General features: G+C 53.1%; 1 protein-coding gene across 4 annotated transcripts in view; it reads right to left on the bottom strand.

The window, feature by feature from the left end:
- Window positions 1-27,183, bottom strand: part of MYT1L (myelin transcription factor 1 like) — a 142,506-nt gene that overhangs the window by 99,048 nt on the left and 16,275 nt on the right. For all 4 annotated transcript variants that reach the window (XM_042982600.1, XM_042982602.1, XM_042982601.1 and 1 more), the window contains exon 4: window positions 12,123-12,475. In XM_042982600.1, the coding sequence (XP_042838534.1) occupies window positions 12,123-12,475 (353 nt within the window). The remainder of the gene's footprint in view (window positions 1-12,122; window positions 12,476-27,183) is intronic.

The following is a 27,183-nucleotide window of genomic DNA, read 5'->3' as shown; positions in this document are numbered from 1 at the left end:
TGAGTCCAGGGAGTTGAGGCCGCCTGTTTGCAGCCACGTGTCTTTGGGCAGCGAGTCCTTCGTCCAAGGTCACCAGGGCTTCCTGCCCCGCCCATGACACTTCCTTAACTCTCCAGAACTTGCAGAGATTCTGGGGGTTAACTAATGGGCTAATCTCAAAGATCATTTCCCAGGAGATAAGAAGATCCAAGAGAAGACTTGTCGCTGCTTCCAGTGGGAAAGGTGACTCCTGGCCCCCACGAGTCTGCGTGGGTAGGTGAGCAGGCTGGTGAAGGCACAGCGGGCTCCCCAGCTGGACGGCACAACGACTCACGAGGAGCCCCCAGCTCCTGGGCTTGAACCAGTGGTCGGAAGGGTCACAGACTCTAGGCTGGGGGGGAGGGGGTGGGCACTGAATTCACGGCTCCTAAGGGAAGCTCTGACTCCTGAGCGTTCTCCATTCTTCCCAGGGGCTGGGAGGGTGTAGGGCCATCTCAGGACAGAGCTGCCCGCTGGCTCTCCAGTCCCCTCCCCCCACCTCCCAGGTCGCCGAAAGAGCCCTCTATGTTTCCGTAATTAATTCGTTTCTCATTTTGCTCAGCAGATGCAGATATGGTCTGATTCTACTTTGCCTTGTTTTTTCCTTTCTCTTCCAAACGACGAGACGTTTGTCTACCATAACCAGCTGTCTGCGGTCCTGAAACTTCAAGCACCAGATACGCACGTGAACGTGACACGGGCACAGGACCCGTCCCCGGGCGGCTAACGCTGCCGCGGGTGGCATGAGGCGCCGGCCACAGCCACGTACCCACCAACTCTGTGGCCACGATGAGGATGAAGATGTGTTTGAATTTGTTCATACGGACTAATGAAATACTCAAAGTCTCTTTCAATTAAACGTTTCAAGTGAGTGACTGAAATCTGACGTTCGATTTCCCAGTTGATTGTGAAAAAATATTTAGAAGTAGTTGGATTTTGCTTTTAACTAAGGAAAGTAGATACGGCATGCCCCAAGTGATCTTCCCGCACTGTGTAAACGAAGCAGGGTGGCCCCAGGCCCATGTGGGAATCGGGAGTTCTCGCTGAGTTTTTGGGTTGGGTTTTGGTTGTTTCCACTGTGGGAGGCTGGTGCTGGCCAGTGCGGTCTCGGGCTCTGGTGCTCTGTGTGGCCTGTCTGGGGGACCTGCTCTCGTGCGCCCCCAGCGGGGAGCTGCTCACGGGTCCCAGAGCTCAGGGGGCGGGGGCACCCCCAAGATGGCCTCGTCCTCGCTGGCCTGGCGCGCTTCCTCACCTGTGAGCTGCAGGGGGAGAAGTGGACTGACGCTTCTGGGCTGGGTCACGGATGGAGCCTCCTCGGAATCTTGGGCACTTTCGAGGGGCCCTGTCCGACTGGGCTTCACTCTGGGTTCCTCCAGACAGCGGTTTCTCTGTTCCAGTTGGTGCTAATCACCGGTGAGATGATTTCGGTGAACTACCTGCCATCAACCAAAATGTGTATTTCCAGCCCTTTTTTTCCGAACTGCGTGTTTTCCTTCCGGGGCTGTTTCTGGGCCGTGGCCTCATCCCCATGAACGTCTGTACATTGGCTCTGCGCCTTGGTGTTTGCCGCCGTCCGTTGCTTTTGTCTTCGCGGTCGGTCCGCTCTGCGCAGCGGGAGCAGATGCCTCCTGCACCCGGTTAGGTCGCGCCTGCCGCCTGCCGGCTGGGGTGCCACGCGCTCCTGGCTCCTCCCCTTCGTGAACACGTGCAGGCTCCCCGTCAGGTTATGAGTATCTAGGTTTACTGACCTTGGCCCCTGTCACTGCCCTCAAGCTTTCCTTGGAACTGAATGACAAGCATTTCCTGTGCCCCCGCAGATGTCCGCGGCACAACCTAAGGGTGACCGGGTGGTGCCGACTCTGGTGGGGATTTGGAAGTACTGGTACTCGGGGCCTGGGGGACACAGACCCGGTGTTGCTTAGTTACTCATTCAGCAGCTACTTATCGAGCACTTTGTAGCGCGGAACAAGGGACCAGAGCCTAGTCCTGGCGGCCTGGAAGTGACACCGCGGGTGGAGGTAGGTGTGCGCCATGGTGTCGGGTCGGGGTCTGTGGGATGAAGAGGAACGGGGCCTCCCAGGGGCAGACGGGGCCAGGGCGCGGCGGGCCTTAGGTGCACGGTCAGCAGAGCCCCCGTGAAGCTGAGTTTGCGCCAAGATCGGAGGAGAGGAGACAGGTCACGGGATGGGCCCCAAGGACGAGCGGCCGGCGCGCAGGCTGCTGAGACCCAGGAAGCACGTTTTTAACATTTTGCCATTTAATTAATTTAAATTGATTTCATACTTGGTCAATTTGACTGATGCACACATAAATAACCGTGTTTGGCTACGGGCTACCATGCTGGCAGCACAGGGTCCGAACACGGAGAGTCAGCGGGAGCTGAGCTCTGATTTCCATCTTCGCAGCATGCGCACGGGCACACCTCGTTTTCTCGGGCTTCCCTTTATCGCAGATACTGCGGGTTTTACAGACCCGCGGCCAGCGTGTGTCGGGTACCTCCGTCAGCACCACTGTCCCAACAGCATTCGCTCACTTCCTGTCTCTGTCACATGTGGGTAATTCTCGCAATATTCCAACCTTTTTTGGGTCATTATTATGTTTGTTATGGTGATTTAGAAGCACAGATGACGGCTAGCGAGTTTTAGCAACAAGGTATTTCTTAACTGAGGTGTGTCCTTTGTTTGTTTAGAGATGCTGCTCTTGGACACCTAGCAGACTACCGTGCGGTGTAAACACAACTTGTACCTGTACCGGGAAGCCACACAGGTCCCTGGGCTCACTTTATTTTAGTGGTCTGGAATAGAACCCCCAATATCTCGGAGGTGTGCCTGTGTATACGTGTGTATCTAATTCATACACATACTTGCATAACACAAATTTTACACGAACCATCTACTGGCCGATCACTGTGTGTGCGCGGACCAGTTCTGATGGGTCTGCAGGCCACACGGCTCCGTGAGCCCTGGACCCTGGATCGTGATGGATACTCTGGTCCTGGGCACGAAGCCCGAGAAGCGTTCACTGCTTGTCGCCCTGACTGCTGGGGGCGAGTGCTAAGCTTGTGTTTTTTTGTGAGCAAACCTCCAGTGCGTGCAATGGGTCCTGGAATATAGACGGGGCTCCGAGAATGTTTGTCACCCAGTGAATGAAGTCAGTGAGGAAAAGCAGAGCTGGTGGGCAGACACCTCTCCTGATCATCACAGGGCTGGTCCCGGAGCCCTCAACCTGTCTGCTGTGGGCTCTGCCCCTCATCCCGCCTGTCAGAGAATTTGGAAGTCCCGGGTCGCACCTGAGGTCTCGTGTCGGATCTTGCGTTAGACGGCGAAGCCGCCCCACGTGCTGGCGGGCGGGAGGGGTGGGAGCACAGGTCAAAGCACCCATTAAAAATCATTACAAATTGTCTGAAGACTATGGCTGTCTCATTAATTCTGAATGCTGTCCATTCTTTTTTGTTAAATTTTTTTATTTGAGAGAGAGGAGAAAACAAGTATGAGCGGTGGTGGGGGGGGGGTGGAGAGAGAGAGTTTTAAGCAGGCTCCACGCTCAGTGCAGAGCCTGATGCAGGACTCGATCCCACAACCCTGGGATCATGACCTGAGCCAAAAATAAGAGTTGGACATTCAACCAACTGGTGCCCCTAAATCTTGTCTATACTGCAAGTGAAACCATGATTGGAAAATTCCCATTAAGCTAAGTGAGATAAACTGAAGGAAAAATAAGTTTTCACGAGGGACCCAACTCACATAATAACTTGTAGAAATCGTGAATTATGTTTCTTTTTTAGAGTGATTGTTCCTGAGGATCTGAGCGAGTGGAAAATGGAAGAATGACGCTTTGAGGGCCTTTCTACTTGATGACATTTTGGGTATCTGGCTTATCTAAATTTCGGCTTAAAAATAAGGTAGTCCTATCGGCCCCTCCCCACCAGAGAAGGAACTATAAGAAGTCAGTATCTCCCAGACTGAGACAGACTGACACATATTAACCACACTCTCTCCCCTCTCTCCCTCTCTGTTTCTGTCTCTCTCACACTCATAGACACACACACACACACACACACACACACAGAGCTCACAGAGTTTCTAAATTTTACAGAATGGGCTGGAAAATTAAAGGTACTGCTCCAATTGGAAGGTTTGATTGGGACGGAACCTGAGAGTCCCTGTTCTCTGTTCCTACTCGACCATGGTTAATCCCCACTGGATGGAAATAATCTGGTCTGTTTGTAAAGGCCCTTGGCAAACAGCACGACAGCTTTCCAGGGACCTAAGTTCAACAATCTTCAGCATCTGGAAGTTTTGTTGTTTTGGGCCAAATCTTTAAGGCTCTACCTCAGCACGCGACTTCTAATTCTGCCATTTGTAAAGAATCGTAATTTATATTTTTTCACGGACGCACTCAGGGGACCCCATGCACGTCTAGATGTAGGGAAAGCACATACGATTTTTTGTAAGAGGTGTCACCGTGCTGGGAGTCCCTCACGTTAACGCAGTCCTGATAGGCACAGTAGGCTTGCTACCCACAGCCGGGACCTGGGGCGCAGAATCACGGACGAGCCCGAGAGCGTCCCTGAGGCCCAGCTGCTGCGTGTAGCTCTGAGCTGCTTGCCCTCTCGGGACCGCACCTTCTCTCTGCTTCCAGACGAGACAGCAAGGTGAATGATGGGCCAGCGTCAGCCCCCGAATCCTCGGAGGGCCCACTGACAGCCAGTGGGGGCAGTGACCTGCCTGGTGCGATAGGGCCACCGGGGCTAGAAAACACCCCTCACCCGCTGGGCTCTTTTCTACGCTTTGAAAAACTGGTGTTTGGAATAAAAATTATGTTAATAAGACAAAACAAATATGCTGGCGATTTCTTCAAGTGGACCTTAAAACAAACCGAATGAAAACATATTAAGTCTGTTGGCTCGTGTCTTTTATTCCTCCTTACTATGTAAAGACAGGTTTTTCCCCAGTACGTCATGCATGTTGCTGGCATCTTAAACATACATGACGTTACAACCTCAGCAAGATTTGCGGTTGGGATTTACTTGTCTGCAAATTCATGAAATATAAGCCCTAGTTATATTTTATACTTGTGCAAAATTAGCTTGCATGAGGGAAGTTTAATTTTTGTCACTGACTTCTACCTGCAAATGTCTAACTCTGTGCTCACTCATTTCCAAGTTACAGAGCCACACCCTCCCGTATACCTGCGTGGGAAGCCTCCTAAAATAAGGCTTTCAAGGATGGAGGGAAAGATTAATTTTTAAGATGATATAAAATCACCATATTCTTTCTCCCAGCTCTGTCCACAGCCGTTCTCAAGTTGAAGCCTTGCATACTAAACACATCATCTTTGTTTCTATGTTGGTCTCAGAACTCATTGCTTTTTCTGCTGACTGCAGTGGAAAACTGGTTTGCTAATTCCGATTTTCACAGTCTGTCTGTATTTCAACTTGCTTCCTCATCAGGGACATTTCCCCGAGAACGATGTAAGAGGATAATTGGCTAATCAATATGAGAACAGCCTCCTGAAGGGAGTTTGGGGAACTCAGCGGCCACAATACAGACCCCTCATCACCTTCCTTCTGCCTTTGTCTTAGAGAAATTCAAGCCCGTCTATTGCAAATTGTCACGATGTTCTAACAACGTGGGGCCAAGTGCATCATCCTGTTTGAAAGAGAAAATACCTTGGAAACTTTGCAATTAAAAAACAATGTTTCTTCGAGGAGGAATTTATACAGGGTGGGTTTTGCTTTGGATTCCCTTCGAAGAAAGTGGAGTTATTGCATAGAATGCTCTGTTAACAGCTCAACTGTTTCACGTGAGGGTGGTGGGAACAGTCCAGAGCCAGACGTGAAAGGCTCTGACCACCAGCGCGGCGTGGCGATCCGAGCAGAGGCTGGAGGAGAACCACGTGCAAGCACCCCTGGTCAGCTGTGCACCTGACACGGTCATTCTGCATGTGGTCCGCTCGCTTCCCCTTGCCTGCAGCGATCAATGACACACCCAGGAGGTTCTCACCACCATTACTCACACTCCCTCCAAACCACCCAGTTCCTCCCTGGCTGTGAGCTCTCGGGACCGGCACGACACATCTGTAACCAATCCACATGCAGAAGAGGGGCTTTGGGAGCCAGACCACCCTCACGGCAGGAAGGCATTTGTGGTCCGTACCATCCGATCCAATGACCAAGTGAATCGTCCCTCAGAGGTGAATCGTCCCAGGCAATCCCAAGATTCAACCAAGAGTAGTACAGAAAGGACTCTATTTACTTACAAATGTATTTAAGAAACAGAATGTTATGAGACGGTTGTGTTGGAGATGGCCGTGAATGTGAAAGTTCTCTCTAGTCTTGGAAGCAAATCGCTACGTTCTTCCCCATGGGCAGATCCATATGAACTCCTAAGGATACGCATATGCACGCATTGACTGTACACACGCATATGTGTGTGTTTATTCTTTAAAGCTGTGTTCTTTTTAGTGGGGTGACCTATGAAAAAAAAACGTTAACTTGTTGGGCATTAAATGACCATTTAATCTAAATTTCTCAAATCATAAGAGTCTGAAAAGATATTTACCCCAAGATCTGCAAAATCTGCTATGAGAAAAATCTCTGACCCTTGAACAATAACTTTCTTACTTCTAGTATAACAAGGGAGCGTTCATTTAATGAATGCAGATTAGACCATTACAGTGTATTGTGAAAATAAAATTCTCCAGGCCACCTGGACAAAATATAATTTTGATTAATCAAATCTGAATTTAATGTAATCTGAAATGAATGACTCAGATATTCTTTCCTGTTGTTCAAACAAGCAACAAGTGATAGAAAGAACATGAGCCCCTGGTAAGAAAACACCTCAGGAGAATCGGACTGCGTATCCACCACTTACTGGAAATCGTCGAATCTTTCTGAGCCTCACTTTCCAGGGAGGATGACAGTGAAATGGTATCTACCTGTCTCACGTAATCACTGAAGATCCAACACAACCCTGTATGTTAACACACCCGCTGGAGGTGTACGTTAGAGGCAAGATTTTGTTCATACGTAACTACAGTGCCAAAGGCTCCTTGGAATTAAAACAGATATCTAATTTCCAAGTTATAAATAATGGTCCTTTATGGACAATGGGCTCCTCTGTAATAATGTGGGGGTTGATATGCGTTTATTTTAGCTAAAACAAGATCTCTCAAAGCGCACAATGCAGCTTATAATAGGGATGGGATTGCCACACTGGCTGAATGCATAGTGGCATCCCACTGGGAGAAATGGAGACTTTGCACCTGCTCACATGGCTAACATCAGCCTGTTTGGTCCATGTGGCCCCATCATGGTGCCCTGCTTTCTTCACGTTAGATGGTGGTCTGCTACTTGTGGACGTGCTCGTGTGTGAACCAGCCTCCTGGCACCGTCTGGAATGTTCTCCTCTCACTATGGCATGAGTGCTTTGCTTCTCTGTTAACTTAAGTCACTGTCTGTGCTTCTATTTGCTGAGATAAAGGCACAATCCACCTTGGAGGGAATATGCTGACCGCTCGGGGATATAACGGTCACCGAGTAAAGCATGGGACATGAAAGGTTGACTTCAAGATGGTGACCCAGAACTCTGGTCACCAGACAAAAAAGGTACACCCTGTTCCTAGCTTTTCACAAATGTATGATTTCTGCCAAATCCATTTGGACAAAGGCATGCAATGTGGGATGCCCTGTGCTCGGACTGTGTTTCTCATGGTAGAGATGTTGTTATCATGGCGGGAGCTCACACATGTTGACAGCGATTTTGGCATTAAATTTACCAGTAAGGTAAAATAGAATGTATTTGGTAAGTGAGGACATGAAAGCAGGAAGTTGACAGACGTATGCCTTTCAGAGTCCTGTTTCACTGAATTAAACATAGCTCAGAGTTTGATCATGTAAAATGAGTGCTTGCTCAGCAAAGCACCTGGCTAACCGGAGTCTCAGACCATGTATTATGGGGGTGCGTCCTCCAACGGAGACTTCCTGTATGATAGAGAATCTCGGTGAAGCCGTCTCTAGATATCAGGCATCTAAAGGGATTTCTCAGGAAAGATACTCTGGCTTGGCTCAGAAATCGAGCAAAGCGTTTGGTGCTTTCCTGCAGAGAACCAGCAGTGGTCAGAACCACAGCGGAAGGTCCTTCATGTGGACTGTCACGGTTTGGTCGGAGTGACTCCTCGGGACCGAGGATTTGCGGGAGAGCCCATCTGAAAGGGGGTGGGTTGTTACACTTTACTGCCGAGAACACTCAGTTCATCGGAAGTATTTGTCTTACAACGAAGCAGATAGTCTAACGATCTCGTAACGCTTCACTGTGGCCAAACCCTTCTTTAGTGGTTCCAGGGGATTCCTTTACAGTTTACACAATAGATGATTCTAGAAGGTGCTTAGCTGGGGAGCTGGATGCCGAATATGAATTCTGAATCTATGAATCCAAAAATTGATTATTTATTCTCTTAACGGGCATTTGCTTTCCAGAAACCAATTCCTTGTATGCTTCAGATTCGGACTTGATGTTTGCTGAACACGAGGGTGCCAGTCACCGTGCTAGGTGGGTTGTGCAGTTAACCACTCTGGGGCTGCGATATACTCACGCAGCTGTTCATTTCGTGGCTCCATCACACATCCATTTATTATGCCCACTTACTTGACTTTTTCTAGAACAATGTCACTAGTTTTGACCTACCATCTCACTTTTTAAAAAACAGTTATGTTCTAGGCATTCAAGTTAGAATAGTAATTTAAAAAAAAGTCCATCTAGTCACATTCTAAAGCTATTCCAGTAGGGCTCTACTCTTTCAGAATATGTCACTTTGCACTTTTAAAAGTAGATTATTTGAAAAATGACCCTAAGTAAGCTAGAATTGAAAGTTTCATTGTAGCAAACGAAGACAGGACCTAAAATCTGGTTCAGACCCTTGGCTGACCGCACATGTACGAACCTCTCCTGCCCGACTCTGTCACACACAACAGCCGTACCTCGGACACTGACGCCTGGCGCCGGGCAGCGCAACCTGGGCACGAGGAAGAGCGGGGCTGTGCACCATCTTTATGAGAAGCCACAGTCAAGTCACAAACCATTCACCAGCTTCAGCAGATAACGATTTCGCCCCAAACTGCGCACGTTCCGTACAGAGTCCATAAGCAAGTTGCCAAATTCGTCTATTTTCCAACGTCCCACACACTGTGTTACATGGAGCCCCTGTCTGTCATCCTCCGCGCGCAGCCCTGGTCATCAGGTCGGTGACACTGGGGCGCGGGCACGGCGGGGCTGCTGCTGCCGGCATGTGTGTGTGTCCCGATGCGCCTGCTTGGACTGTCTCCACGCCTGCTCTGTGATGCCACAACAGGAGCAACAGTCTGGGAGCCCACGCTGCAGTGTGTGTGTGCGTGTGTGTGCACATGTATGCACGCAGGCATACATGGACATGTTCGCATGTCTATGTACGTGGAACAATTGAGGATTACTTCCTAAGATCCAGGTTTCCTGGAACAGACTGTTCCTTCCGAAGGGGGAACGTGAATTTCTGTCCGCCACGTGGGATTAACAGCAACCGGCTCACACCCGCCCGGCCCGAGACAGCTCCCCACACTGGCTGTCCAGCGGTCCACTATACCGAGAAATTTGCTCCCCCCGAATTCAGAGTTTTGAGGAGCTTTGATCCCAAGGAAGAAGCGTAAGAGAAGACACCCCCTTTACTTTTAAACACGTTTGGCATTTCTCTGAGTCAAACTCTAAGCCAATGAAGACTGTATGTATCTACATTCTTCAGAAACTTACTTTTTTCTAGAAAAGAAATGAGTTTTATAAAATGATTATCTTTGATGTCATAGTTTGAGTCTGACACTGACAGAAAATTGGATATAAAAGCAAAACCACTTAAATTCATCGCCCGAAACACGTTCAGCGCCCCGTGCGCTGTGCCTTTTCAGGCACCTCTCACGGGAGCCGGACACCTCAGGTCAGAGACACGGGTCTCAGATGCGAAGAAGATGACGGATCGATCAACCATTTCAGCTCAGCGGTTTCTATTCCCACCCTGGCCCGTGACGAAAGGTAAAGCCTCGGTGATCAGCAGACAAGCCTGACTCCGGCAGCCGGCGCCCTAGAGGGTCTTGCAAAGCTCCCAGCTGCTGGGAAGGCAAGCGGGTGAGCCTTCCCGGCAATGGTGGGGCTACTGTCACTATGTGCTGGGAAGAGCATCCAAGAAGATGCCGGACGGAGACCGGGTGCGCCGCCCTAGGTTCCCGGACGAGGGAGCCGAGACAAGTTAATCAAGCGCGCGCACCGTAAAGGCCACGGCACACTTCCGTCACGAGCTCTCTGAACCGTAGCTCGGGGGAGTCGGCAGCTACCCTCTAGCAGGAAACGGAAAGGGATTCTTTAGAACCAGGGTAACGACACGGGAGTGGTTGTTTGTCTCAGCCTTGACCAGGCAGACGCAGCAGGCGAGCAATCGGGAGTGAGTCCTGAGCACTTGCTCCTGTGCCTGTATCTGCAGCTTCACCTGTGCCTGCACCTGTGCCTGGAACTGTATCTCTGTCTGTGCCTGTGCCGGGGCCTGACCCTCCACCTGCACCTGCACCTGCGCCTGCACCTGCGCCTCCACCTGCACCTGTCCCTCCACCTGCTCTACCTGCGCCTCCACCTGCACCTACACCTGCACCTGTGCCTCCACCTGCACTTGTCCCTCCACCTGCGCCTCCACCTGCACCTGCGACTCTACCTGCACCTGCGCCTCCACCTGCATCTCCACCTGCACCTGCGCCTCCACCTGCACCTGTCCCTCCACCTGCTCTACCTGCGCCTCCACCTGCACCTACACCTGCACCTGCGACTCCACCTGCACCTGTGCCTCCACCTGCACTTGTCCCTCCACCTGCGCCTCCACCTGCATCTCCACCTGCACCTGTGCCTCCACCTGCTCTACCTGCGCCTACACCTGCACCTCCACCTCCACCTCCACCTCCACCTGTGCCTCCACCTGCACCTGCACCTGCATCTCCACCTGCGCCTGCGCCTCCACCTGCATCTGTGCCTCCACCTGCACCTGCACCTGTGCCTCCACCTGCACCTGTGCCTCCACCTGCGTCTCCGCCTGCACCTGCTCCTCCACCTCCACCTGCACCTGCACCTGCACCTGCACCTGCGCCTCCACCTGCACCTGTCCCTCCACCTGCTCTACCTGCGCCTACACCTGCACCTCCACCTCCACCTCCACCTGCGCCTCCACCTGCACCTGCACCTGTGCCTCCACCTGCACCTGTGCCTCCACCTGCACCTGTGACTCTACCTGCACCTGCGACTCCACCTGCACCTCCACCTGTGCCTCCACCTGCGCCTGCGCCTCCACCTGCATCTGTGCCTCCACCTGCACCTGCACCTGTGCCTCCACCTCCACCTGCGCCTCCACCTGCGTCTCCGCCTACACCTGCTCCTCCACCTGCACCTGCACCTGCACCTGCACCTGCACCTGTGCCTCCACCTGCACCTGCGCCTCCACCTGCACCTGTGCCTCCACCTGCACCTGCACCTGTGCCTCCACCTGCACCTGCGCCTCCACCTGCACCTGTGCCTCCACCTGCACCTGCACCTGTGCCTCCACCTGCACCTGCGCCTCCACCTGCACCTGTGCCTCCACCTGCACCTGCACCTGTGCCTCCACCTGCACCTGCGCCTCCACCTGCATCTGTGCCTCCACCTGCACCTGCACCTGTGCCTCCACCTGCACCTGCGCCTCCACCTGCACCTGTGCCTCCACCTGCGCCTGCGCCTCCACCTGCATCTGTGCCTCCACCTGCACCTGCACCTGTGCCTCCACCTGCACCTGCGCCTCCACCTGCACCTGTGCCTCCACCTGCGCCTGCGCCTCCACCTGCATCTGTGCCTCCACCTGCACCTGCACCTGTGCCTCCACCTGCACCTGTGCCTCCACCTGTACCTGCGCCTCCACCTGCACCTGCGCCTCCACCTGCACCTGTACCTCCACCTGCACCTGTACCTCCACCTGCACCTGCGCCTCCACCTGCACCTGCGCCTCCCCAATGACACACTGGCCCCCATCACCACCGGACGCGTCACTACTATTTTAAAGATTACCATTCTCGTCCTCCTCCTCGTCGTCGTCCTCCTCCTCCTCGTCATCCTCCTCCTCGTCTTCCACGTCCTCCCCATCCTCGTCGTCATCGTCCTCCTCCTCCTCTAGCTCCTCCTCCTCCTCTCGGTCGCCTTCCTCATCCTCCTCGTCCTCCTCCCTGCGCTCGTCCTCGTCCTCCGAGTACTCCTCCTCGTCCTCCTCCTTGTCATCCACGTCCTCCGAGCCCTCGCTCTCATAACACTCGTCCACCGAGGAGCTGTCGGCCTTCACGGCGAATGGTTTCCGCTTGGGAGCAGGCTCTTGGGGCTGCTTATCCTGCGTTTTTCTTTTTTTAGCCAAGGGGCAGCCATACACGCTGTGTAGAGACAGAGAGAGAAGACCTGTGTCACTATCTTTGGAGGTTAGAGCACGGGCGCCCTGCAAGAGAGCCAGGGCTTAGTGTGAGTGCCACCCACACAGGCGCGGGCAGGGTCTCGCACACGCTCCTGCGTGTGCACAGCCTCGGTGCCAATGCTGCAACGGCGACGGAGCTCCGGGCACCTAGTCACCACACACACATGTCACCTCCCAGCCCCTTGTCCCGGCCATCACGTAGGGACGCACACCCCATGGCGCTCAGGAGGACGGTTTGTGACACCCCTCACAATCGACAGTCGACCACACAAATCCTCTTTCTTAAACATCTTGCCAGATACACATTACGTATGATGTGTTTCACGAGAAGAATTAGTTCATGCACAGTATATTCACATATCCCCTCTTCTGTGAAATATGACAATATATGTGTTGTGAGGAAGCTTTGGATGTGTTTGTATCTGTAGATGCTGCCGACAAAATGGTATCTGTAAACTAACGAGCTACTCATAGAAGATGAGCCACAAATGCCTGCTGGTGAGAACAGCCGCACAGTTTAAATTGATGAAGAACACTGTCAGTCCCAACGTTACGGAAAAAAGTCAGTGTTGTAGGCAGCCATCCCTAAACCCTGCTGAAATCAGTCCAAACCTGGGCAAGACCCCCGGACCAGGACCTGTCTTCCATAGAGGGCAACTTTCCAAAGTGACTTTGCTATTACGGTTCTTGTCTTCCTGGAAACCCCACGATACACCGCAGGAATAAGGGGGAGAGACACAGGGCACGGATGCTGTGGGCGCCTATTCCATTTGTCGAAAATAAGACGTGTGGTCTCCGGTGCTGACTGAATGCTTTGGGAGCACTGTGATAGGCTTACGTTTAGACCTGAGATGATAAGTATCCAGTCTCACATGGACCATCCAGTACATGCTTATTTGGGGAGGATCCTTGGGGCTGGGTGCTGGGCCCTGGCGGATTCAGAGGGGAGAGGCATAGATATGGACCGGTGAGGAAGACTGTGTTGGAGCCACTCAGCACAGGTGACATGTGTGCCAAACACATGGCATGTCACGGGCACACAGTAAAGGGCTGTTGAATGGATAGGTGACGTGTGATAAATGCTATGATAAATGCATGTTGAGGGCGTCCCGTCGAGAGGGTCAGGGGGTCAAGGGAGCTCGGCCATGCTCCAGACAAATGAGGCTGGGGCTGGGCTTGAAGAGGTTGCACGAAGCTATGGAAACATATTTCAGGCAAAACAGAGACTTTGTGGGGCACTTGGGGGGCTCAGTCGGTTGGGCGTCCAACGTCGGCTTAAGTCATGATCTCACCGTCCGTGGGTTTGAGCCCTTGTCAGGCTCTGTGCTGACAGCTCAGAGCCCGGATCCTGCTTCACATTCTGTGTCTCCCTCTCTCTCTGCCCCTCTCCCACTCATTCTATGTCTCTCTCTCTCTCAAAAATAAATAAACATTAAAAAAACCCAGAGACTTCACAAAGACGTGAACACAACGACGAGCATGATCCGTGCAGAAAATGGAAACAAAAACCAAACACAGAGTTTAGAGTGCGCAATGGTGGGGCCAGTAGGATTGTGTCTGGCAAGGTTTAGGAAGGGGCAGACCGGCCTGGGGACCCATCCAGGAGGGGCCTGGAAGGAAGGGGAAGGCGAGGCAGTCACTGTGCTGACCTGATGTCCGATGAGGGTCCCCAGAGCCTCTGCTGGACGCACAAGTCTCTGATAGGCACTGTCCCTCCCCACAGCGAGACTTAGGTCCATGGTTGAGGGGTGGGACGGGCAGACAGGATGCACTGTGTCTGGAAGATTATGTGCGTGAACGGCTTGTGGGAGGTGTCACAGAGTGAGGGGCTGGGGAGACATTTGACGTTGTACTTCAGGGTCCCAAGCTGTAAGTGCACATCTCACACACTTGCTTCGGGGATGGAAGGGTCACTTCTGTAGAGAGGTCAGTGCTGGGCACACACGCAGTACTCATACTTGGTGCCTGCTGTTGATTATCATGGCGATTTTTATTCTTACTCAGGAATTGGGTGCTCAGCAGGCATGTCCCTCTGTGTTTTGGACACTTACTGTTGTGCTGTTTGTCACTACCGTCAACAGTCCCCAGACCATCTGGATGAACGGCATGAGCGAAGGGGTGGCCCTGACACTGTTTCCTGGAGAATTATTTCTTCTGGTTGCTTGGGTGCATCTCATGCTCTAGTAAAGACAACGCCATTCACCGGGGGCCCTGGAGGTCGCTGGCATGCACTGGCTCCCAGAACGGAAGGACTTCATTCCTATCCAAGTGTGTGACCGCAGTCAGTCCCCTTTCCAGCGTGGATGTCCCTTTCTTCATCTGTAAAGCGAGGGCCACTGGGTGATCGCCAAGGCTCCACCAACCCCAGAATCCCAGCACGATTGGTCATCTGCCTTTTGAAACTAAGCATCTCTTAGAACATAATAATCAAAGCAAGAATAATACTTATAACCCGAAAAAAACCTGAAGAGAACATATATTGGTCTCTGTAGCATTTCTAAGATGAAACAGAGTTCTGAGCTTTCTTTCGTGCGACTCTTTCCACGGACCGGGAGACCGGGTCCGTGGCCTCAGACACACAGGCCCAGCCGCCCCCACCTTGCTGTCCACCCCCTCGTGCCCAACGACCACCTGACAGTGCGTCCAGCCCGAGCTCCACACCAGCCAGGCTTCTCGGAGATGGCGGTCGGGGGACTCACTCATGGGTCCAGTCTGTTTGTCCAGATAAAGGATCAGCGGTAGGTGCTCGTGCCAGGTCGGCCCACGACGTTCCGGGGCGTAACGACTGTTGTCACCTGCCCGTGAGGGAGCTCTGTTCTGCACCAGTGCTACCCGCACAGGGCACCAGGCCTCTCTCTGACCGTCTCTGACCGTCTCAGGTTCATCCGGATTGCTAGGAAGTGACGTAAAAACGGCTGTCTGTGCTGTTCAGCGATGCCACCCACAATGTTCCGCTCCAGCTGGCAGTGGGGACTCCTTCAGGCAGGGTGAGCCAGCACTGCGGCCGGGCTTCGTGCCCTGTCCCCCGCCCGTCCACACACACCTACCTGCCTCAGATCTCCTGGGGGCCTGCCTGCTGCTCAGACCTTAAATGGTAGGGCAGCAACGTTCAGAGCGGGCAAGTGGATGTTATCCTTAAAACGGATGTTGCAGTCAGAAGCGGACACAACTGGCCTTGGCTCTGCCCAGACGGGCCCCTGGGGTTGTGGGAGGTGGCGAGTCTGGCCAAGAGGACACCTGAAAGTGTGGGGTCTGAGCTGGAGGTCGGGGGCTCCACCCGAGGGGGGCATCTGGCCCTCAGGACAGCTCCTCCTCAGACGTCTGCCCCGTTACCCCCGCAGGTGCAGTGGTGACGATGGAACCACGGCCAGGCACCCATCTGCCAGTGCCCACCGTGGCCCCCTCTCCTTTAGAGCCCTGCGGGGTGGCCAGCGGGGCAGTGGAGGAGAGAAAAGGAGGAAGAGTAGAAAAATCGCAGAGTATAGACAGTGGGAAGCGTGGGGGTGGGGGCGTCAGGGCAGAATGAGAAGGAGGAGGGAGTCGGCCACGTTTGTGCCCCATCACACCTGCGCCTCACGCAGCGGGTTCTGGTGTCAGCGTGTGACACGTTGCGCAGACAGCCCCGGTGCCGTCAGGGAGGCGACGTGGAGGGAACAGCACGTCTGGAGCCCCGTGTTCCTGTCTCGGCTTTGTTAACACCTGGATGGGCTCCTGGACTCTGGCTGGGCCTCTGTTTACCTATCTGTGCAATGAGGGGGTTGCCCGTCCCTTTGCTGTTCTATAGTTTTTATTGCTCAAACTTCCTGAAGGATTTCCTCCTCATTGTGGTCTGCTCATCTACTTCCATTTAGTTCCCTGTGATACATTTTGGAAACCATTTCAACTAAATTCCTGACTGTTGGAATTAGCTGGCCTCAAACGTCCGGTGCCTTCTGCTAATTCACATGGCTCGATGCTCAAAGCCTTTTCCTCCGTCCATTAGCGTGAACCGTAGGTCAAAATCACGCTTACCGCAAACACATTCCGTTGCCCCATTCCCTAAGTGCCCACTTTCAAGGTGAGAGCAAAGTCCCAGCCCATAAGACAGATTTCACTCACGCATCAGGCAGCAGGTGGCCCGGATGCCCGGTCTACGGGACCCAGTGGCTTGGAACATCCCTCCACCGAAAGAGAGAGTCTGCATGCACAGGAAGGGCGGGTGCTGCCCTCCTCTACCCGGCAGGTGCTGTGGAAGTGAGCGTGTTCCACAGCCGTGTTGTGCTCCATTCACCCGGGCTCATGCCTATCAGCCACGCGAGTCTTTCTAAGAAGACAGCAGAAACCCACGGTCCTGGAATGTCTCCAGATTGTGGACGCCAAATGGAATCAACGGTGGAGTCCTGGGGGTAACTGAGAAGCTGGCGCCGAGGTGAAGCGCCAGTTACACGAACGCAGCAGGTGCACGGCCGGCCCTCCTCCACATCCCCGCACGCGGGAGGGCCCGAGCTCAGCCGACTGCGTGGGGTTCACGTTGTTGCTTTGGTCCCCGATTCTGTTCCTCAATAGGACAGGTGGGCCTCCACCAGCTGTGTATTTCCCATGCTGGCCAGCGGAGGCTTGCTGCTGATGGTGGTCACGGAATATTGCTTGAATGAACAAACCATGGTCTCCTCCATTTGTTAAAAATGAAAGCACTTACTGGGGGCCCTGGTTGGCTCAGTTGATTAAATGTCTGACTCTTGATTTTAGCTCAGGTCATGATCTCATGGTTGGTGAGATCGAACCCCAAGTCGGGCTCTGTGCTGGGTGTTGAACCTGCTTGGGCTTCTCTGTCTCTCTCTGTCTGCCCCTCCCCTGCTTGTGCTCTCTTCCTCTCTCTCTCTCTGCCTTTCTCTCTCTCTCTCTCTCTCTCTCTCTGCCTTTCTCTCTCTCTCTCTGCCTTTCTCTCTCTGTCTCTCTCTCTCTGCCTTTCTCTCTCTCTCTTCCTCTCTTCCTCTCTCTCAAAAGAAAAAATGAAAGCACTTATCACGTACTGGTGTGATTATGGGTTCTCCTTCACGACACTGAGAAAACGGCCTGTGTTTAATTGATTGTTATATTCAGAGCTGCAGTATCCAATATAGTAGCCCATAGTCATCTGCAGCTATTTAATTAGCATTAAAGAAAATAAAAAAAATGGACTCCGCGGCCACACTGCTCACATTTTAAGGGTCCAGTAGCCGCAGGTGGGTAGTGGCTGCCATATTGGTGGTTTCCATCACCACAAAAAAAATTCAGTGGACAGATCCGTGACGGCCATCTGGGACACAGTAGGTGTTCATCAGGTATTTGTTGAGTGAATAGTGGCCACTGGCTACTGCAGGGAAGCAGGGCAGGACGGGGCAGGAAGGGCTGAGCTTTGGGAGGTAGCTCAAGATCCCAGAACTCCGACGTCAAGAAAGCTCATTCTTCTCCAGTCGCTCAAGGGAATGTGTCCTGTGTCACTGTAGCAAAATCAGATGGATCCGTCTATGAGGGGCAAGGCCGATCCCGGGTGGAGATCCCAGCGATGCCTGCAGACGCCCCAAAGCAGAGCTCCCCGCACGCTCTGGCAGGCTCACCTAATGGCGACCCTGGACGCCAGTTCCCCGTCTGCGGGGTGTCGACAGGCTCTTTATGTCCTGCGTCCGCTCCTACTTTACAGAATCACAACCTTTGGAGATGGCGACGGATGCTCTTCTGGTTTTCTCCCCACAGTCGAACCCTCAAAGCACTAGTAATGTGGTGACTCAGGGTGACGGTAGCTCATGTGTTTGAGCCCCGCCGAAGGCCTTGAAGTTGCAGAGGGAAGAACTGTGTGCCGTTAGCGGGGAGTTTCCCGGGGCCCCCACGTCCTGCGAGCCTCTCTGTGCCGCTCACGTATGCCCGGAGCGTCTCCGCCAGTGCAGCTCTTACGATCCTTTGCTGTTAGCTTGGCTTAAGCCATCTTGAGTCTTTCCTGTCACGTTATTCTAGCAAATTGGTTACCTGGCCGCAGTGAACACTTACATTTAAAATGTTGTGTATTACAAGCTCTCAGGGCTGGTTTCTGTGGGGTTTTCAGTGGCCTCTTGCTTGGTGTTTTCATTTATCTGATTTTAATATAAACAGAAGGTCAGGTCTCAGTAACTGGAAAATGGGCTTGGCGGCATGTTCCTGGTCCAGCCCTGTCACATGGCCTCTGATGAGAGAGGAAGGACTCGGGCAGGCAGGTCACGTTTCCCAACATCGAGGGGAGGCTCGCGAAGCCACAGCCACTTCACAGATGCACGGTCGCTGTGTATGATCAATGTTTCACGGGTGACACCTTTCTTGTATTGCCTGAATGGCCTCGGTTGTGTCAGGGCTAAAATACTTATTTTGGAATCATGTAAGTCATATTTGCACATGATTCTGGAGCCCTGAGTTCAAATCCCAGCTTGGCGAATATGGCACGACTCACAGAGTCCTTACCTGCTGTTTTTTAACATCTTCACAAAAATGAGCCCACTAAGCCCTCACGGCGACGGTACACGATGACGGGATAGAAATGATTATAATTCTCTTTTTGTGGGACGGAGATCGTGAGGGATCTTCTGAAGGTCACACGGCTGAATAACATTGAACAAAGTACTTGAGAGTCCCTTGTCCCCACATCTTGCCTTTCTGGTCTCTAAGGACCAAGAAACCCTGTCCCACTTTCTTATGGGGCTGTGGTCAGGATCCATTAAAACAATCACACACCTGTTCCTCTAATGTCTATCACACGGTGGGCAAAAAATACGTTTTGCTGAATGAATTAGACAGAGTGGCTCCTTTGCGCATTTGTTCAGAAAATGTTTCACTGAGCAGCACGGACACAGTCCCCAACTTCATAGGACATGAGCAGAGAGTTGCCTGATGGACCGGACGGGCTGTGGGGCAGGAGACAGACAGACAGACACCTGGGAAGGATGGGCCACACCCACACGGATGGAAGAGTTCAGGCCATGTACATGGAGAGGCGTGTGGACAGCCGCAGATGCACAAAAACGCAGACAGTACTGGTCACACCTGTCCCTACTTCTCACTCTCGATGCCCAAACTCTCCTTCGGGGGGTCAACTCTGCACACATTCCACTCCGTTAGGAACCCCCCACCTCACCCTGGAGGAACCTGTCCTGGACTTGTCTAGCCTGCTCTAAGTGTCTGTCCCTAGACCTCTGTCCCCCTGGGAGCCCCAGCAGCCTCCTCCCAAGGATGCCCTTCCCTCCACCGGTGCTGGGGACGCCCTTCCCTCACCTGTGCTGGGTCCCCTGCTTCTGGACCCAACATCTCTGTCCTCCACTGTCTCGCGTGGGTGCAGCACATGGTCCAGGAGCTCACAGAGGAGGCATGAGAAAGGGACACATGTGAGACCCTTGCACGTGTGCAGGTGTCTGTGTGCTGCCCACAACCGATGGTCCGCTCAGGAATGCAATTCTAGGTCATATGGCATTTTCCTCGGTACGTCTGCTGCTTTCTTCCTTGCGACCTAGTTCCTTGAGAGCCGGTCAAGAAGTCCAGTTCTGTTATGAGTTTTGATCCTCTGTATGAAGCTGGGCTTCTGAGAGTCTTTGCCAGTTTCTCTGGCTGGGGATACATTCCCACGTTCTGGGCCACGCGCTGCTGTGGAGTCAGTTCAGGGAAATTTTTTACTTACTTCCAGCGCTATTTTATCCTTACTGTTTTCTCTGGTTCTGGATTGCTATTATTTGGCTGTTGTGCTTCCGGAGCCATCTCTTGTGTTGTCTTATCTTTTCTCTGTTTTCCCCCAGGGTTTTGTCCTTCTAACTGGACAGTTCCTTCAACTTTACCTCCAGTCCTTCTCTTGAGTTCTATTTCTTGCTATCTTTCATTTTTCTGAATTTCTTTGAGGTCCTAATTGTTTTCTCATCTTCCTGTTTGAGAATATTACACCTTTGCAGGGAAGATTTTCTCCGGGTTGTTTTTTCTGTTGCGCTGTTTCATTTTAGAGGCTTTCCCCCGTGCCTGGTCCTCGGACGTCCCCCACACGTGGGGCAGGACTGCGCTGACTGCGGGTCTCGGGTGTGGCCGGACCAGGCTGCTTCGTCAGGTGGTCCGGCAGGAAGTGGCCGTTCCTCCCGGCAGGCGACGTGCTGGGAATCCAGTGTGGAGACTCCAGGGTCTCGGCATTCCTTGCACAGATGCCCACGCAGCCCTCCCCTCAGCAGACAGTGACCCCGTGGCAGTGACCGGTGACCTCGGTGACAAACTCTGTGCTTCATTCTCTCCAGAGAACATTTTTTTAAGCTGATCAGGTCTTGGGGGTGAAGAGTTGGCTCATCGGCTCTGGGCCCGGAGCGGCCCATTGGGGTGGCTGCTTCTACCCACGCGTAAGACCAGTTTCCCCGCTGTCAGGTCCATCGTCAACACGTCCAGCCGTGCCTGGTGCCATCGATTCGGGAGTTCTAGAGGATTCTAGGGTTCAGGTTTCGTCAGGGCCACCCGAGTTTCGCCTGTTGTTAGGGGCCGGGCGTCTGCTAGATCTCACAGTACTCAACTCTCTGCTCCTTCGCCTCCAAAATTCTGGTGCTGTTTCTCCTTTCCCATTATTTTTCCCAGTGTCCTTTTGCCTTTAAGAACCAGACTCTTGGCCGCTGTTTTAGTGAGGTCTGCAAGGCGGCCCGAGCTAACAAGTGTGTTCAACTCTTTCTGGAACTTGGACATTGTCTACTCAATTTTCTTTAAGTTTATTTATTTTGAGAGAGAGAGAGACAGAGACAGGGAGTGAGTGAATGGGGGAGAGGCAGAGAGAGACAGAGAGAGAGAATCACAAGCAGGCTCCACACTGTCAGCACAGAGCCCGACAAAGTACCTGTTCCCACAAACCGCGAGATCACGACCTGAGCTGAAATCAAGAGTCAGACGCTTAATCAACTGAGCCATCCTGGCGCCCCGACTTAATTTTAAAGAACTTAAAAAATATGGCTCTGTCCTACCTATGTAATTTTATTTTGTTTTTATTTTTTATCATTGGCTGCTTTTTCTTTTCTTTTCTTTGTTAAAGTTTACTCATTTGTTTTTGAGAGGGAGAAGGTGTGCACGTGCACACGAGCGGGGGAGGGACAGAGAGAAACGGAAGAGAGGGTCCCAAGCAGGGTCTATGCTGTCAAGCGGAGTCTGTGAACCGTGAGCTGAAACCAAGAGCCAGACGCTCAGCCGACTGAGCCACCCAGGCGCCCTTCCCGTGTATTTTAGATCCCGCCACATGGCCCTGGAGCTCTGGTGGTGGCTGCCTGTTTCCCCCCACTCTCCGCCCGCAATCCCATGCCCACCCACGACCGTTCCCTCTTGCTGACCCTTTGAAATCCGTCTTGAGGTCCACCCTCCCGTAAAGTCACTCCTGACCAGTCCAGAATTCAGGACTCTCTACTTTTAGGAACCATCTGATACCTTGCACCAATCTTGTAAACCACCTTATTGTGGTCTTGACTTTTTGAGATGCATTTCCCTTATCATCTCGATTCAACTGTTTTCTCCTTGGCTTAGGGACTGTGCCGTATAGTTAATTGTTCTCAATCCTCGCTGTGCCAAATGAAGGAGTGGGTCTTTGATACGTCTGTTTCTATCGATCAATATTATTGGCACTTTCAGAACGGGCCCACCAGTCTTAGACTTGATTTTACCAGCATCTGGCTTTCAACAAAATGTGTGCTCTCTCCTCTCCCTGTACAAAAACAACATTTACTATCTTTGTCATTGACGAGACTAGAATGTTGAGAATGTTAGGATAAAATTACCCCAAGAACCAGGCTACCTCTTGGCAGTGAGATTAGAAAATTAAACCGCTTTGTAAATACACATAGACTTTTTCTATTTTAGTTAAAAATGTCAAGCGGTTGATAAGGTTTCCGGAAGAGGCTGGTCCATCATGAGCTAGTGAACTGCGTGCGAGGAGATGCTGCTGACTACGGTAACACCCTCAGAGCGGTAGGGTCTGGAGGAGGTAGAAGCCTTAGAGATCGCCAAATCCATCTTTCAACCTAGAAAATGAAGAAACCGAGGCCACAGGGATTAAGTGGTGTGCACGGGCCGACGCGTGGGGTGGCATCAGACCAGACTTTGTCTGCGAGCAGCTCTTCCGTCGGGCACCACGCGGTAGAGGCTGACGCCAGCCAGAAGCAGCACCTCCGTGGGGGGCCCTTCCGCACCCCGCAGGCATCCCGCCCGCACCGGCCAGAGGAGGGCGTCCCCGGAGAGAGCCGCGCACGCAGATACCAGCGTCGGCTTCTCTCGACAACGCGGCAACTTCAACTTTGTCTTTCTGAACATTTACAGGCTGACGCCGGCCCTCTTGGTCTGAAGGGCGCCAGGTCACACGGAACATTAGCAACGGAGGCCACCCGGTCCGCATTTAGTCCAGATGAGGAATTTAACGCTTGAGGCGGCAAGTGTGACAATTCCGTTAGTGAGTGGCTGTTCCGCGTGGTACCGCCACGGGCACTCAGTGCCGTGGTAACGCTTAATGTGGCAGGAAGACTTGGCACTTGGCACCACCCACACCGGAGACGTGAAATATGTCACACTGACGCGGCCGTCCCAGCTTCCGTGAGCCGCGGTCAGTAGGATACGCAGGAAGAACTGAGAAGCGTGCCACTTGCATGATGGCACCGGGGACGAGCGTGTAAGAAAAGGCATAAAATAAAGGGCTAAAGATGTCCTTCCGTCTCTTCCCCAAATACATGCTAGATTATTCTCCTTCAGGCGCAGTAGGACACGATACTTTGTCTTCACGTGGTTGCTCAGTTGCGAAGTATTTAAAATTCTGGTAGTTGAGGGATTGAGTTGTTTACAGATTTAGTGTGGGAATGCAGGTGATGCATATGAATGTCCGTGGCTTGTGTCTATCATAGATGTACATTTTATGTACACACACGTGCACACACATGTGCTCGCACACACATACATATGCACACACACGCACACACACGCGGATACACATGCACGCATACAAACATGCACACACATGTGCTCACACACATGCACACATACCCACACACACCCACATGCATACACACAAGCACGTGCACACACATGTACAATGCTTGCCTGAGACGCACATATGCACACATGCACATACACACATGAACACATAATGCACACACGTGCACAGACATGTGCACACACATGCAACACACGCCTGCCTGCATATGCACACACACAAGCATGCACACACAGTACACACGAGTGCACACATGTACACACATGCACACATGTGCACAGTGCACATATGCATGCACACCCACATGTACACAAGCCTGCATGAGATGCACGCATGCACACAAACACATAGTATGCACACACGTGCACACATGCATGTGTACACACGTGCACACACATGTACAACGAGCACACACACGAACGCATAATGTGTACGTGCACACACGTGTGCACACATGTACACACAAGGACACACATGTGCACACACACACACACACACATGCACACTCCAGGCAAGATATGCCCTTGATAGAAATTTGAAGCTTCTTAAATATGCATTTTCTAATAAGCAAAATATATAAGCTTTTACTCCACATAGGTTTTCAAAAGCTGCTCTACAGTTTTGTCGACAGCAGGCTACAAATAATGAGCCTGGAAATCTGGTCGTTCTAAAGATTTAAGAATGTTTTCTTCATAACGTAGCCTCGATTTTAGTGTCTGTGGCAACGGCTAGTTACAAGCTGTCGCCGCTGCACATTTTTGCCGAAGAGCAACCTTATCCCCAAATCCATCTGCGTTTGGGGCTCCGCCCCCGGAGCCGGATGATATCTCAGCTGAACGCAGCTATGTTCATTCCCGTTATTTCCGTCTCCGAGTCCAGGAGGCGTGCTGGGCCTGAGGAAGCACACGGCAGCTTCTTTATTGCGTGACTGCCCTGCTCACGACCCGGCCCAGGGTGTGTATGTGGCGCAGCCACGTCCCCGTGCGGGTGACTCTTCGTCACAGAACACCACACGCGCGGCCGTGGGTCCGCCACTCCTCCTACCACCTGCTCTCCTCCCTGAACTCAGACGACGAGATGCTACGTTCTCTGTGGCAGGCTGCTGTCTGCTTGGACAGGCAGCCTGCTTGCACACGGTAGCCGAGTGAGAAGCGCTGGGGGGCACCCTGTTGGTTTCACACGAGCCGGAGTGAAATCTCACGGGAAAGGTGCTCTGAGGACAAATTCGGGGCCTCCGCCGTGCCCCTCCTCTCAGGATCTCTCCTGGATCCTCTGAATGTGGCGTCTCTGTCCCGTCTACCTCCAGCTTGCTTGTCTCCGTGAGCAGGGAGGTGCCCTCAGGGGACACGGGGGTGCCCTGTGTGGCTGCGCTGGTGGCTGTGGTCTTTCAGAGTCCCCAGCCAGAAAGGAGGTGCAGAAGTGGCTGGCGGGGGAGGCGTGCTGCACGGTGCAATCACACTGCTTTATTTAGGTGTGGTGTCCCTGGGAGTCTTGCTTGGGTGTGAGGTCCTGGGGTGTGTGTGTATGTGTGTGTGTGTGAGGCAGTTCTGTCTCTAACTTCCTACACGGCGGTCCTCACTTCTCTCCTCTTGCTTTGAAGCTGCTCATGTGTTTAGGCAACAAGGAGGAGGACTATCTTCCTGGGCACACCTGCCAGGGACCTGGGCACACCTGGCTGGGGTAAGTCCTCGGTGTGGTTTGTCTACTTATGTTTGTTTTATTGAGCACTTGGCTCATTTGCAGAAAGACACGGGATGTTTTGGTAGCAAGGCTCTAACCCTCCCCGCGGGTCCCCCACGAGCGCTAACAAGGGTGGGAGGCTTCCTCATCGCCCCCAGCACTTTGCCCCTCCAAAGGGGACAGGCTTCCGAAGCCGTCTTCAGATGCGGCTGGACCCGCCGAGTTCACTGCATTCCGGGTCTCATCCGGGTTGTAGAACTTCTTTCTTTTTTAAAGAAACTCAGCACTGCTGCTTTTACATGGTGCAGACACCCTGCTGGGGCCTGGGGAGGAGGGAGCCGCGCGTGGGGAACGCAGGAGAGGCGCGCGCACTGGCCTTCGACTCCGTACTGGGTTAATGGAAACGGTTCTGCCGCGAGGCACTTAAATCTGTCTCCATTTTTAACAGTAAGGAGACAGGAAGTTTTTCCAAACTGCCAACCTCTCCTCCCTGTGAGCAGAAAAGTAAATCTTAGTCGTACAAATGCAAAGGTTCTGAGACTGTTTGTTCCAGAAATGGATGCCGGTCTGGGACCAGAAAGCTCTTTACTGACGAGTGGGTCTGTCCTTAACTAGGGTCTGCGAAAAGAAGGCACCGATCAGATCCTCAGCACTTTCAAAGGCGTCGTCTGCAGCCGGGGGCCACAGACCAGGTGTGTCTGGGGGTCTGGAAGCACCGAGGGGGCTGTGTCAGGGATGCCCTTGTTCCCTGTGAGACTCTCGCCGGGCCAGGGGGTCGGGAGGTTGCCGAGGCCCCTTCCTTGTAGGATCCCGTGTGTTTCCTTGAACAGTTCCCACGTCAACGCGGTTCCTCACATGTTTTATTGAGATAACAGTCTCAAAAATGTAAAACTCCCCGGCGCTAAAAAGAAACGAGTGAGGGCCGGTGTGTATAGCACGGGTCTGCTTGGGGATGAGTTTCCCAGAAGTTGAGACGCGGCAAGAAAGGTCAATAGTGTCACATCAACTTATTGCAAGAAAAACAAACAACAGAAAAACCAGAACCCGAAGCAAAAAGGCCGGATCCTACAGGCCGTTCAGAGGTGCGGCTCCAATGTGATGTGCCCGTGGGCTTCCTGGGCCGCACACAGCACGACGTGGCCCTGACCCAGTGGCAGCCTCGAGGGAGAAGCCTGAAGCCAGACGACCCCGCCTCTGCCCGTATCCGGCCCTTCCCGGGTCAAGGGCTTTGCCGTCTGAAGGCTGGCTTGGAGAGGGCAGAGGGGGCTGGCTGACAGTCCTGGCCGTCCACTGCACGGTCTCAGAACGGTCCCTGCAGAGGCCGGGCCCAGGACTCCCCGAGCGGGGACGTCAGATTCCGGGACCACAGCAGGCAGGTCAGCCTTTGGCTGGAGGCTGAGAACCCAGAGTAATTCCGTTTCTCCGGAAATGACTCTCGTATAAAAACAATTTCTCGCCGCTGGCTGAGAACAATGCACGGGCTTCGCTACTTCTGGTCCTTCCGCCGCATCGTGACAAGAAAACGTAGGCCGCCAGCAGATGAGCCGGTGAGCTCTGGGCTGGGCAGGCCGGCGGGGTGCGCACGCGATTACCTGACGGTGCGGCCCCGCTGGCTTCCTGCCCCCGGCGAGGGCAGTGACCCTGCCGCACGTGGGAGTGCCGAGGGGCCCACCTGGATGTGCTCGCTTACCTTCTGAAAGATGCCCGCGTGCCCCAGACGCGAGTCAGTGTCAGACGTGGGACAGGCCCGCCATTACAAGGGGCGTCTGCCCTCAGGTACCTCCACACAGGCCGGAATCGCTAAACTGGGAATGGCAGTTGGGCGAGCGAGTGGCCGCCTGCGAGTCCCCGTGCTCTGAGCATCACCGGTTCTGTTCCCTGCGCCTTTGCGGCGAGCGGAAGGACCCTCATACGTATCTCCACTTCCTGGGCCGCGTGGGTTCTGTGAGCCACCCCTGAACCCCAGAACCTCAGGGCCGTCAGATTTCCGTTGAGCTGGAAACAGAAGGCACCAGAGAAGGGCACGGGGC

Source organism: Panthera tigris, chromosome A3, assembly GCF_018350195.1.
Source record: "Panthera tigris isolate Pti1 chromosome A3, P.tigris_Pti1_mat1.1, whole genome shotgun sequence".
Classification (NCBI taxonomy): Eukaryota; Metazoa; Chordata; class Mammalia; order Carnivora; family Felidae; genus Panthera; species Panthera tigris.
Note: the sequence above shows the minus strand (reverse complement) of the source record. Positions and strands in the feature narration are given on the sequence as shown.